This window comes from Apis cerana, linkage group LG3 (genome assembly GCF_029169275.1).
Source record: "Apis cerana isolate GH-2021 linkage group LG3, AcerK_1.0, whole genome shotgun sequence".
NCBI classification, from domain to species: domain Eukaryota; kingdom Metazoa; phylum Arthropoda; class Insecta; order Hymenoptera; family Apidae; genus Apis; species Apis cerana.
Window position 1 is genome coordinate 9542596 of NC_083854.1, and position 12989 is coordinate 9555584.

The window sequence follows — 12989 nt, forward strand, 5'->3', positions numbered from 1 at the left end:
TTTAAAATCAATATTTTAAACGCTTGAAAAGATATTTGATGGAATCAGAGAGAAAGAGAGAGAAATGGAATTAAAATTATTTTTAGCGATATATTAAATAAATTGAAAAGTATTATTATTTAAAAGTAAAAGAAAAGAGCGGGCTACAAAATTCGATTCGATTACGTATGCACGTCAATGAATCGATCTCAACCTAGTTACTCTTTCGTGACATAAAATGTAAAAACTTTGATATTTCTTTGATAAGGGATTCAATCGACCAAGCCCGTTGGAATAACATTTTTTCAATTAATAATACGTGTATTAATTTGAATTTCAAAAAAAAAACATGAATAAATATATATTTTGAATAATAGCGAAGGGGTAAAATGTGTATAAATGTGCTACACTGCGGGCAAATATTTTCGTCTTTTCTCCGTTGTCAAAAGTGAGTGAAAAATGTACAGCATTAGGGGTTAGATGATGTCAGGCTTTTGAGAGGCAGTGCACTTCGAGCATAATAGAGTTTCTGCTCGTATCCACTGAATCCCTTAAGTAAGATGTAATCTGTTTATGTTTACACATTGACATCAAAAGTTCATAAAATATTTAAAAAGAATTTAGTGACTTTTACGAGATTGCTTTAATCAAGAATCATATACCATTTTATAATACGTAATTATAAACTTCCACTTGATCCAATAACGTTATAAATTTAATTCTCAAAACCTTTACACTCTAAACTATCTCGATAAAATTTGAGGAAAATAATATGAATGAAAAAAAAAAATAATAAATAACGCATAAGATTAATATATTCAGACAACGATATTTCTCCGTTAAAAAAGAAAGTCTTTCTTCTCGAACTATTCTCTTTTGAACCATTCCAACAAATTTCAACGAACACTCACCCGTTAAAAAGTAAAAAGAAAAAAAGAAGAAAGAAAGAAAACAGATTGCACATCGAGAGCTGCATTCATTGACTTACAAAAGATTGGCATCGTCGACAGTGGGATCTTTTACAACTTTTCACAAGGGTGTATTCTCATCGAGCGACATCCACATGGAACACGTGGCAAACGTTGGTCGTTTCGCGGCGGGGTATCTAGCCAAAGCGAGACAAAAGCGAGTCCATCGGGTTTTTTCACTAAAAGGAACGGTTTACCCTTGCAAACGTTGCACGTGCCCCTCCTAAGAGGGTTACGACCAAACTTTTCTATTTTCCATTCACCGTACACCGTAATTCAAAAGCGATTACTCAACCCACGGTTCAGTTATCCAAGGGTTCCAAACTCGGCGCCACTTGGAAATGGTAATACTTCAACTGGTGTTGACGCAACGTGACCGTTTTAACGCGATGAAATTTCGACCAGAGAGACCATTTCACGTGGTCGCGAAACGACTCAGGCTACTTTAAAATGGTTACTTAAGGGAGGATGCTCGTTTCCTCCAAAGCGATTCCACCACTCTTTTCGCCGCTTCAATCAATTTTTTTTCTTTTTTTTTTTTTTCGTTTTCGTGCTCGCCACTTTTTTTCGGCGGCGAGGCGTTAATGGATTGAATTTTCCCAGCCAATTACGCCTGGCGGGATGAAATCGGAGGATCGTCGCGCGAATATTAAAATGCACGGCCACGCGTGTGTAGTCGCAATGTGGGATTTTTTAAAACCATTAATCTGAGAATTAGAGAGGCGTGCGTGAAACACTTAGAAATATACCGGATTTTTATCCCTCTTTTGTAATCCTATCATTATCCACTTATGATTTTCCAGTTATATATGATATTTATCTCGTTGAAGAATGAATGAATGAATCGAGAAGAGAGAGAGAGAGAGAGAAAATACCCGAAAAATATAATATCAGGTCAATTTTGAGCCGAATAAAATAATTTGTGCTAAAACTTGCCGACATTGGCAAGGGTTAAGGTAGTTAAATGCACCGATCTGAAACTTCCACAACTGCAATTATTGCATTACTAGCTTCCGACAACTCAAAGCTCTCCACGCCCCTAATTCAACGTTAACGACGTCCTGTAACTTCGAACTTCATTATTAATCGAGTTTCCCCCATCACCAATCCCCGCAACAACGATGCATCGAGTTAGAACCCAAGCTTTTTCCACCCCAAATTTGATCCACTTCGATCGAAGATTTTTTTTCTTCTTTTCCCTTTCCTCCCCCTCCAAAGATCAAACAACCGCTTCGTTCATTAACCGCGTCCCATCTACGATCAAAACAACTTTGTCCATCGTTCCAATCGCTATCAGGGGGCCATTTTTGGCCGATGGACCACAGGAAATTCGTTAATAGACGCACGATGAAACGCCGTCCCTCGAATTTCGCTTCCGTCACGGAAACACCGACGATCCCATCCTTTCGGTATTCCCCCGACCTATTTTCGCCTTTTGAACGGAGAGCATCGGTTCGAGGGTTAATAACGGTACAAGTAGAGAAGAGATTTTCCACCTCGGTGAAAGCGTTTTTCTTTTTTCCTTCCTTCGATTTGATCTTTCCACGCTTTTTTCCGATCTAACTTTCTCCACGATCTTTTCAAGAGGAAGTATCTGGCGACGAATGTATATATATATGTATAGTCGGAATCGATATACTATTCCCTCGTCGTGTATTTTTACGAATTTCACGGAATGGAATTGCACAATGAAGGATTTCAAGGGATGCGCATTTTGAAGTTTCATAGAGAGATCCGGGATTTTGACTTGTTTTTCACGTTCGTACGATTTCTATGATTATCGAGTCGGAAGGAAGACGATCAAGTTCGAAGGATTCGTCACGAGTGTTGTATATTCCTTTCCTTTTCGCAAGATCATATATAGATCCTATAAAGATCTTATAAAAGAAAGATAATCAATAAATCCAAAAAAGATCGTCCCTCCTGTTAAAATTACGTTTTCACGTTCTTATTAACGCGCGTCTATTAATGGAAACAATCTCGTTAGGAATTCATGGTCAAATTGCGTGTGAGCCACGTCCCCGATACCGATTTTCTGGGTCACGAGCGACGCATTTAGGAATTTCGTATTAATTTCACCGGTGACGCGTTTCGTTCCACGCGGATCGATGCAAATTGTCCGAGTCTCTCCCTGGACTCGTCCGTTTTCTTTGCGTTAACCGGGATTCCTCGCGCCAACTCACCCACCCCTTCGTCACGATCACGCGAGCACCGTCGTCGATAAAAACTGCTCTCGACTCCCCTCGGTTGGGAGGGGGGCAGGGGGTCGAGACCGTTTATTTCCATCTTTTTTTCTTTTGTTCTTTTTGTTCTCCTTTTTCTTCCTCCTCTTTTACCTCGCCAACTTCGCGTACAAGAATTCCAATCGTTCATACACGCGAGGCTCTCCTGTCTTCCCTTCTCCTTTTTTCTCTTTCTTTCTTTCCCTCCCCCTTTTCCACCCTCGTTCGATGTGTTCGTTCTTCGATCACGATTAATCACTCGCTGTCGTTTTCGGATAGGAGCGACAAATATAGATTTAACGAAAGGGAACAAGGTAAACAGAAGTAAGATAAACGACTTTCTGTTTGCTAATCGTGTTAAATTCTTTTTCGCGAGTTCTGCGTCGAGTTGGATTAAAAAAGAGACGTCCAATTTCGATACACGATTGAGTTTAGAAGTGTATAATCTTAAATTTGTAAAAAAAAATTATTCGAATTCGACTTAAAGGAACATTCAATGTATCTTAGATCTATATCTATGAGATATTTAATTCCCTCGACTCTGTTTCTTTATTCCTCTCAACGTGGTTATTTTTATAAAATATTCTCGAGCATATACTCGTCAAATATTCTTCACACTTCTAATTCCTTGAAACTAAATATTTACAATCTAATCTATCCTAAAATAAATATTGACCGACAATCTCACATCATCCGTTTTCTTCGCCCGTTCAATCGGTCGATAAATCCCTCCCCCCTTCTTTCCACGTTATTTCGCTTCTTCGGGTAAATTTGTAGAAATATAGGAAGGAGCTCTTCCGGAGTTAAATTGAATTGGAAAACGATCCCTCGCGAGGCCAATAATACATATATTATTAACAGGATGCTTTTACTTCGTGCAATTTCAAGGGGGGTTTAAATTGAAACTTGGAAATAGCATAACTCGCGATTAAAAACGTGTAATTTATCTTAAAAAAATTCTCCATCCAGCCAATATCATTAAGCAAGAAGCTCAATTATTCGACGTAGGAGAGATGGTAATAAATTCTGCATTGAAAGGTAACTGCAATGCTTACAGTTTACGTCGCCGCGCTTCCTCGGGTGTTATTCATCCTCATCTATTGAAACCCCCACCCATTGTTTCCCACCCACCCTCATTCACAAACGCAGATCAATAAAACATCCCGTAACCCGCTATATACGCCATCCGCTATATACACACGCTGCTCGACACCCTCAATCTCGAGCAGAAGCACTCGACTCGAATGACTATTCATTCAAGGACCAGTCAGTCCGCAGACATAAAGGATGAAAGTGGTTAGGCAACAGCCCTCTTCTAAATCGTCCCTCCATCGCTCGTCTTTCGCACAGCCGTCTTTCTTCCTCTTCCTATTCGACTAAACTACTTTGATCGAAGAGAATTCTCACGAGCAGTTTCACGATGAACCGAATATAATCGGCGAAGTCGAAAGTTTCTTCGTCGAGATCTTGGATGGGCCACGTTTTTAACGAACTCTTCACTCGTTAATGTAATAATCAATCGTTGATATTTTGAGATCGGACGTCGATCGTGAGGAAGGAAAAATTTCGAAACGAGCGGAAACAGTTTATTTCGATAGCTTCCGTTCGTTCGATCGATCTCCGTTTAGGAATTTTAAGAGGCAAACGTGAAATAAACTCATGATGCATTCTGACGTTTCACGTTTCTTCTCTCATAAGAGCTTTTTAGCTAATAAAATGGAAACGTGATTGATAACTCGATTTTCCGACGTTTCAATCGAATCTTCATTTTCGTTGTAACTTGTGATAATGAGAATAATTTTTAGATTATTATGTATATATATATTCTCAAAAAAATTTTTAAATTTATCGAAGCATAAATAAGCGAGTTTTATAAAATAACGAGTAATTATAAAATAAAAATTTTTGTTTCCATTTTGTGAGATCCATCGGAAAGAATATCTTCTTCATTGAAATTTCCATTTTTGTTGTGAATTATCGTTGCATTCTAATACGAAAAAAAAAAAAAAAAACTTCGAGTGTCGTTTATCGTTTAGAGTACTTGTTGCGCGGAACATTTTGCACAACGAGGTGAAAGGGTGGCGATCGAAGGCGAAGGAACGTCGAAGATCGATAGGGAATTCTCGCTCTCCCTTTGGGCGAATATTTGCTTGATTCTGATAAAAATCGAATCGAGTAAATTTCAAAGAGAAGTTTTTTCTTTTTTTGTCAAAATATTTTCAATTTCCCTCCCCATCCCCGTGTTTTTTAAATCGATCTCGTTCCTTCTTTCGATTATATAATAAAACGCGGTAGCACGTTTGAACATTTATTACTCGCGTTTATTTCGCGTACGAGATTTCATTTGCCGATGAAATAAAAAATTTTCAATGCAAATTTTTTTTTTCGACTCGTTCAAAGCTTGATAACAAAAGTATGAAATAAAATGGTGCTGTATCGCGATATTGAATGTCGGCGATACGGGAATTGTTGTATTCTCATCTATCGTTAATCTCCACCCATTACACTTTGTTTTTTCTCGCTAATATATGAACCAGTTATATGGATTAGTATATCGTTTTAATATCCTATTCACCCACGATATTGCAATTTTCGTAGTCATCGTGCATTTCGCGATATAACGTTCCCTTTGGCAAATTGATATTCGCAAGAAAAGTATAAGAAACGTAATATTTCAAACGATATGTTAAACAAGACGATTCTACAACTCGTTAAAACAGTAATTTTATTTTAATTTTAGGCATCGTTTTGAATTATTTGTAAATTTTTTTTTCATCTTTTCGTTCTATTCGAAAGAAAAAAAAAATATAAACCAATTTATTCATTTCAAAATCCTTTGGTTCGTGAATCAAATGGATAAAAATCAATTTCGTTTCTCCTTTCGTTTCTTGTCCCTGTTTTATTTAACGTGGGCTACGTAATACAATCGATTGTTTGCACGTCTGTGAGCCATCTGGTAAAAAAAAGGAAGTAAAAAAGCATTTAGCAAAATCCTGCAAAAATCTGCAGCCCACGTTTTGACCTGTTCGGGCCACCATTCATTTCTAAACTTTCCCTACGTGACCAATATTTCGTCGTTGCGTTCCAGAGCAAACAAATGAAACTCCGGAACGTGATTCGACGAAAAGGAATTTCGCAATGGTATACCCTTTGATATGAAAACATTATCATGCGATGAACCTTCGCTTTCGTTCCTTTATGCTCGATGCTTTTCGCACGATAAGAAGAAGCATTAAATGAGAAAACTTTCTACGATCAGTTATTCCGTTTCTTCCTTCTTTTCGTTCGAAATTGTCTTTGCAAATTGGAAGGGATTAAATACCTTGGGGATATATAATTAAGAATGTACATGCCATTATATGCAAAATATTACGTTAATTATATATTTATATTACTTTGAATCTTGAAATAATATCATGATATTATTGAAGATGAGAAGAGTGTTTCAAAAGATTTCCACAGATTTATATATTTATATATTTTATTTTACAAATTAAGCAATATCCATCTGTTGAACTTTAATGAAGATTTGAATTTCTTTTTTTTATATTATTTTCCATAAGTCGCGTAGAAATTCTTATACGATTCTTCTGCCTATTGATAAATTACTTATGAACAATTTTCGTAAAGAAGCAAGAAAGACTCTTAGAAGGCTCTTTTTAAAAGTAATGATTCCTTTGTTCTTATTTTTAAGAACATTAAAATTAAGGAAGAATAGATTCGCATCGCCAAATAATTATTTATCATTATGCGAGAAACATTAATGAGCATTCAATGGACCGTGATTCATGTTCGAACGGTATACACCCCACTAATACGATCAATTTTATGAAAATCACGTTCCTCCTCCATTCACCTCGATCAAGAAAATCTGAACGCATCCCGCGTAATTTCGTGACTCATGTCTCGTTATTTCATCCCATTGAAACGAGTTAATTTAACCAAAAAGTATTTCTCTTAATTCGAAAGTCGCCAAAAATATACATAAATCTTGAAAACCTTTAATTTTATTTTTCTTGAGGAGGAAAGAAAAGACAGAGACATTAAGGAAGCGAGATAAAAAAATAAAAAAAGAGAATCATTTCGTTATTTTCTGAAAGAGAAATTAGGGATTAGGCGCGTATCGAAAAAACGAGACGAGAAGATCCTTTTCATTCGTTTCACGCTCTTTTCCCACCTTTCGCATGGAAATCTCGATTTTTCAATTCGCCACGAGCAAAAGCTACTTTGCCAGGGAAATACTGAATGCGAAAACGGAAGGCGATTAATATCGCGTGACTTGACGCCTTTTCGCAGATTTCCCTGTAAATCCGCCGTTTAAAGTTCCGTTTATCTTCGTTCCACACGTCCACGCTCTCGATTCATACACTCTTAACTCGTATTATCGGCGCGAACAAACGTTTCGATTAATTATCAGAGACGAATGAAAAAAAAAAAAGAAATGATTCCGTTAATGGGAAAATCGAATTTATTTTCCTACTTGTCCCTCATATTTTTCTTAACCTATGATAAATTGACTCTGTTCAAATCCATAATTGTATACTTAAGAAGTGACCCATATTCTCTGTGTGTGCGAATATCTTTAATTTAAGGGAATGATCGAGAAGAATCTTGGGGGGAAAAAGGGGGAGATGATGTGCGGTACGAGGTGAAATGTGATAATCGATTAATTATTAAAATATGCGAGACGAGGGCATAAAAACTTGATCGTATCTACATTGAATTTTCATAAAATATTCAAATACTTTCCTTCTTTTCTTTCCTTGTACTTAAAGCTCGATCGTTTTAATCGTCATTTCCTTCTTTTTCTGTATGAATATTATTAGAAAAATCGAGAAAAATTATTAAAAAAAAAAAAAAGGGAGAAGAATCTGAAAAGTTAATTCAGCGAAAGTTTTAAAATCTTCTCGGAAGAAGAAATGCGATGATGGTTCCTGTGTGGAGTCAAAGTGAATGAAAACTTATGCCGTTGTGAAACATTTTTCCTCATCATATTTAACACCTACTCGACACCAGATATGTAATCTCTTCTTTTATTAAGGAGTCTGAAAGAGGAAAAACGAGGTTTAAAACGAGAAAGATTGATGACTTTTTTTTTAAATTAATTCTTATCTGCTTCGGTCACTTTTTCATATTAATTAAGAAACTTTCAAAGGATGATAACAAAGGATCGCAAGAACGATTGAACATCCCATACATTAATATCTAAATACCTATGCACCTGAGTAATATATTAAATCTGTATATATCGATGGAATTGAACGATTGAAGTAGACAGCACCGCGAGAGTTGTCTCGATATAAAGGTTGAAACCGGCTAATGGTCGATAATGGAACTGGCTGAATGGAAGCATAACCAAATTATGCTGTCGACTGGCTGCTCGTGATCCGGAAAACAATATTCATGGGAAGGGAAATATACGTATCCGACGAAATCTCCTCGTTCTTCTTCCTACTAGAAGAAAGAAGCGTCATAACTTTTGGCCAACGATTCTAAAAACAGATAAAAATTATTCGAAAGTTGAATTTTTCGTGAAAATCGATATTTTGAACGAATACTTGATTTATATGAAAGTGAGAAAAATTATACCTCATATACATTGTATTCGTGTAAAATTATTCGCAAATTTTCGAATCTTGCGAATCTCATTCTTTGAATATGATAATGCAATAACGAACGAGGATGTAATAATGATTTTCATTAATAGAATTTATAATGAACGTGTCTTATATTATATATAACGCGTTGCTCCCTGAAAAGGCATTAGCGGATTAATCAGCATACGCATCACCTTGAGCCGTCACTTGTAATTTTCACTAGCGGCACTTATCATACCACGGATCAGCCGTGTTTGCGCCATGTTACTCGCAAGGACCTCGTTCCTGATGCGACAGTCTTAAAACTTGTTAGTTCAGACTTTGACAAAGCATTATTAGAGGCTCCATTCCTAATCCCCTTCATTTCCATTTAACTCGAAGCGCTTCAACTCGACATGTTAAACAAACGTCGAGTCAATTTCTATATATATATATATATATACGATTTGAAAATAAAGCGTGCGCGAATTTGAATTGGTGCGAGTAAATTTAACTGCTCTGAACTCTTGAACATGGATTTAAATTGTCGAATATATTATAATATTTATAAAAAGAAAAAAAAAAGTTCTTTTAAATTTAAATCCCCATTTTTGAATTTATAAATTTAATTCCATTTTCTTGAACTTTTTGAACTCGAGCGAATACGAAATTTTTAATTTGAATTGAATGACTAACTGAACGCGTTGCGCGTCAGATTGTATTTTTAAACAACTCGATCGTCGAACCGAAGCGAGCAATTTCTTCCATTCGAAATTAAATTCGAAATCAAGAAAGATCAATCCCGTTCCTCTCTCTCGTTTCATTTTGTATCGACACTGATTCGTCTATCAAAAGGTACCATAAATGGTCGCATGGTTGATATTAGATAGAGAATGTTTTATATTCTCCCTCCTTCTATTCGTAACGAATCGGATTAAAATGCAATATTCCAAGTTAAATTGGAGACAGATCGTTACTATATTCGTTTCTGCAACAACTAATGTATTATTCAATATATCCCCTCCGTAACTGGCATCGTTAATTGACATATTTGGAGGCGAATCGAGAATTTCGCCTTGATGACCTTTCGTGTCCTTAACGGCCTTGACCAAACCGATACCTCGTTCATGAATCGATACCACGAATCGTGGTGTAATATTTGTAGAATCCATTCTTCTAACACTCTCTTCGTAAACTTTTATTTGCATATTAACAAAATTCCAATGAATAACTTTTACGAATCTTCTCGAAGATCTTTCAAACTACGAATCTTCCTTATTTTTTCTTTTTTAATTTTGTTTAAAGTTTGAGAAAACGTAATATAAATATGTAAAATTTTCCTAGTTTCGAACTCATATCTCGAACAACAAGATGACATTTTTCGCTCACGATATAGAAGAATCATTCGATCCGAACGAAAACACCAATTGATCGACAATTCAGAATCGATGGATGGATCCTGTATCCTCGAAGAAGAGTAGGAGAGAAGCGCAATCGCATAATTCCGGCATCGAATCGGTCGTCGAATAATTAACGTTCAAATTAGCCCAAAAACTCGATAGTCATTCGCACACGTCGTTCTCTAATATCCCGTCCAATCCCATTTTGTGTTTCGCCGCCAAAATTACGTGTTATTACGCTGCCCGGAATAATTCCTGCTGGATTTCTTAACGGTGTCGTTTCAATGCGATCAAAGTGATATGAAAATCTACGAACGTCACACAACATTAATTGGAAACAATCAATATACTACATTATATATAAAGAAATAGAAGAAATATATAAAAAAAAATTCGAGATTCGAAATAATAAGATAAAATTCCTGATAAAAAAAAAAACTCATCCTTTCCCTATTCGCCTAGAGTTCGAAACCAATGCGTAAAAATCGTTCCAAAGTTTTCGCACCAATTCGATATTATATCGATTATATTATATTAAATCAACCGTTAACCGAATTATTATAATTCATATGTGAAATCGGGATATACACAGAAAATAATTAATTAATTAATACATTAACGTGACTTAATTCGATCGATACAATGAGCGTGGTGTCAGATGTTTCAGATGCACCCCCCATCACGATACCGTGTATCGCGGCGAATCAAAGGTACGACACTTGAGCAACGACGGTCGAATTCCATCCACCGGGGGCAATCATCTTCGAAGAGGATCGAATCACGCGGGATCCAAGAGGAATGGTCCCTTGGGCCTTTGGCGTGCCTCTCGTCCTCGTTTCTGCTCTGGGTCTTTTCCTAAACGGTTACGTACTCCTCGTGGTTCTCGGGCTGGGTAAACAGGTGAATAAAAAAATGCCACTGATAAATACAATTTATCGATCTGTATATGTATTGGAAGTAATGCGAGAATATGAAAGTAATTTTTGGTAATTCGTATTATTTCTTTGTGCGACGATAATAAATAATAAAAGTTCTATAATCGTGTTGTCACTCGATGATTCTTCATTTCATTTCGATTTCTTTCAATTTCAATGCATACGGATTTTTGTTTTACTCTATCATTACATAGTGGTAAAAAGTGTTCTCCCTTTTTTCTTTTTTTTAAAACTTTGATTTTAAAAGAATCATATTCTACGTTTTTCGTTTATTTTTCCGTAAAGAGATATAGAAATTTGAGAAATTTAAATTATTTACAGGTTTTTAAATAATATTTAAATTCTTGGGGGAAAAGAGGGTGGCTGTTTGCAATAGACAATAGATCACCGACACTCAGGGAATTATTCAATAGGCTATCGGTCTTCGTTTATGGCCGTGTTATCGGAGACAAAGGGCACACAATGAAGTTTGATAGCGTATGAAATGCTGTACGATAAATCGAGAAATTATTAGACGCTCCACGCTTTGATATCAATGAATTTATATTTTAGAATTAGAAAAATCCAATTCCTTAATGAATCGAAAGAATTATAGTATTGATTGAGTATGTTGATCGTGATATTACTATTTACTTTCACTATTTACTTTTCAATGTATCTCGATCCAATTAGATATTATAGATTCCTCGCAATTATTTTAATCAAAAATAAAAAAAAAAATCGAGTTGAAAATTAGAAAACATTTAAAAATATTCAAGAATAAGAAATAAAAAAATTATTTCTTCGAGATCCTATTAATAATTAATATTTCTTGTAGCCTTAAAAAAATTTAGAAAAAAGAAATTTTCACAACGAGTTGAATTGAAAAATTACGCAATAACGTGAAATTCCAATGTTATTCAATAAAAGTGGATCGTAGCTTTAAATTCTTCACGCACAAAGAAACAAGGATATCTAATTCCATCCCGTTACAAAATCCTTTGAGGGTTTTTTTTTTTTTTTTTTAGTAGAATCCCTTTCATGCCATTCCAGAATACGAGAGGGTTAAGATTCCTTTCGAAGGAACTGATTCGCAAGATTTTTCCGCTCGTGCGTCTAATCCCGTCTTTTAAAACGGCTTTCTTTGGATGGAAAAAGAGAGGGCCACTCCTTTCGCAAGCATGACACATTTCTCGGCGAAGAAATGAAACCTTCCCCGCGGAAGGAAAATGGCCGCAGCCTGAAAATAGCCTTATGCTTTTACGCGATCCATTTTAGTGGGTGCCGCTGACTGACCATGGCAGTTTGAACAACACAGAGGTTGACCCGCACGAGGTTGGAAGAGATCGCATGCTTTTCGATGTAATATCGAAGGCCGGACTACGTTGAATGACAGTCGGTGAACTAGGTCGCGCGAAATGCGTTCTTTTTCTTCGCTCTTCGAGACTCGAGGATTTACTCGAGTTGTTTCGCGTGAATACTTTTCGAATACGGCAAATAAAACTGCAGTTGAACAGTACAATTATCGAGCAAAAGTTTGGAATCGTTTCTTTCTTTCTTTCTCTTTTTTCTTTTTTTATTCTTAATTTATGCTGTACGTATGCATCTTTGTTTGTACAACTATGTAACAATTGGTCTCGATAAAAATCGTTCGTCGATGAAATTATGATAAACGTTAAATTGGATTCCTTGCATTTCTATATTTTATATGTAGAAGTCGAGGAAAAGTGAGGAATCCTCGAGGGATTCGAACTTTCGATCGAGAAAAGCCTGCTCTTTGAAAACGGCGCCCTCTTGATTTCTTGATGTTATTACTTCACTTTGTTTTATATATGGAGGCTTGTTGGATCTCGCGATATTTCATAAAATCCTTTCTTCCATTTCATATTTTTATATCTTATATGGTTTTCCTTTATACTCCATATTTTTT

At 35.9% G+C, this 12989-nt stretch overlaps 1 protein-coding gene across 4 annotated transcripts in view; it reads left to right on the top strand.

Moving 5' to 3' along the window:
• LOC107998253 (galanin receptor type 3-like) overlaps positions 1–12989 on the top strand; it is a 68687-nt gene that overhangs the window by 46469 nt on the left and 9229 nt on the right. For 3 of the 4 annotated variants that reach the window (XM_062072751.1, XM_062072753.1, XM_017057446.3), the window contains one exon: positions 10804–11045. In XM_062072751.1, the coding sequence (XP_061928735.1) occupies positions 10944–11045 (102 nt within the window). In that variant the 5' untranslated portion in view covers positions 10804–10943. The remainder of the gene's footprint in view (positions 1–10803; positions 11046–12989) is intronic. The other variant, XM_017057447.3, reaches the window with a different exon arrangement.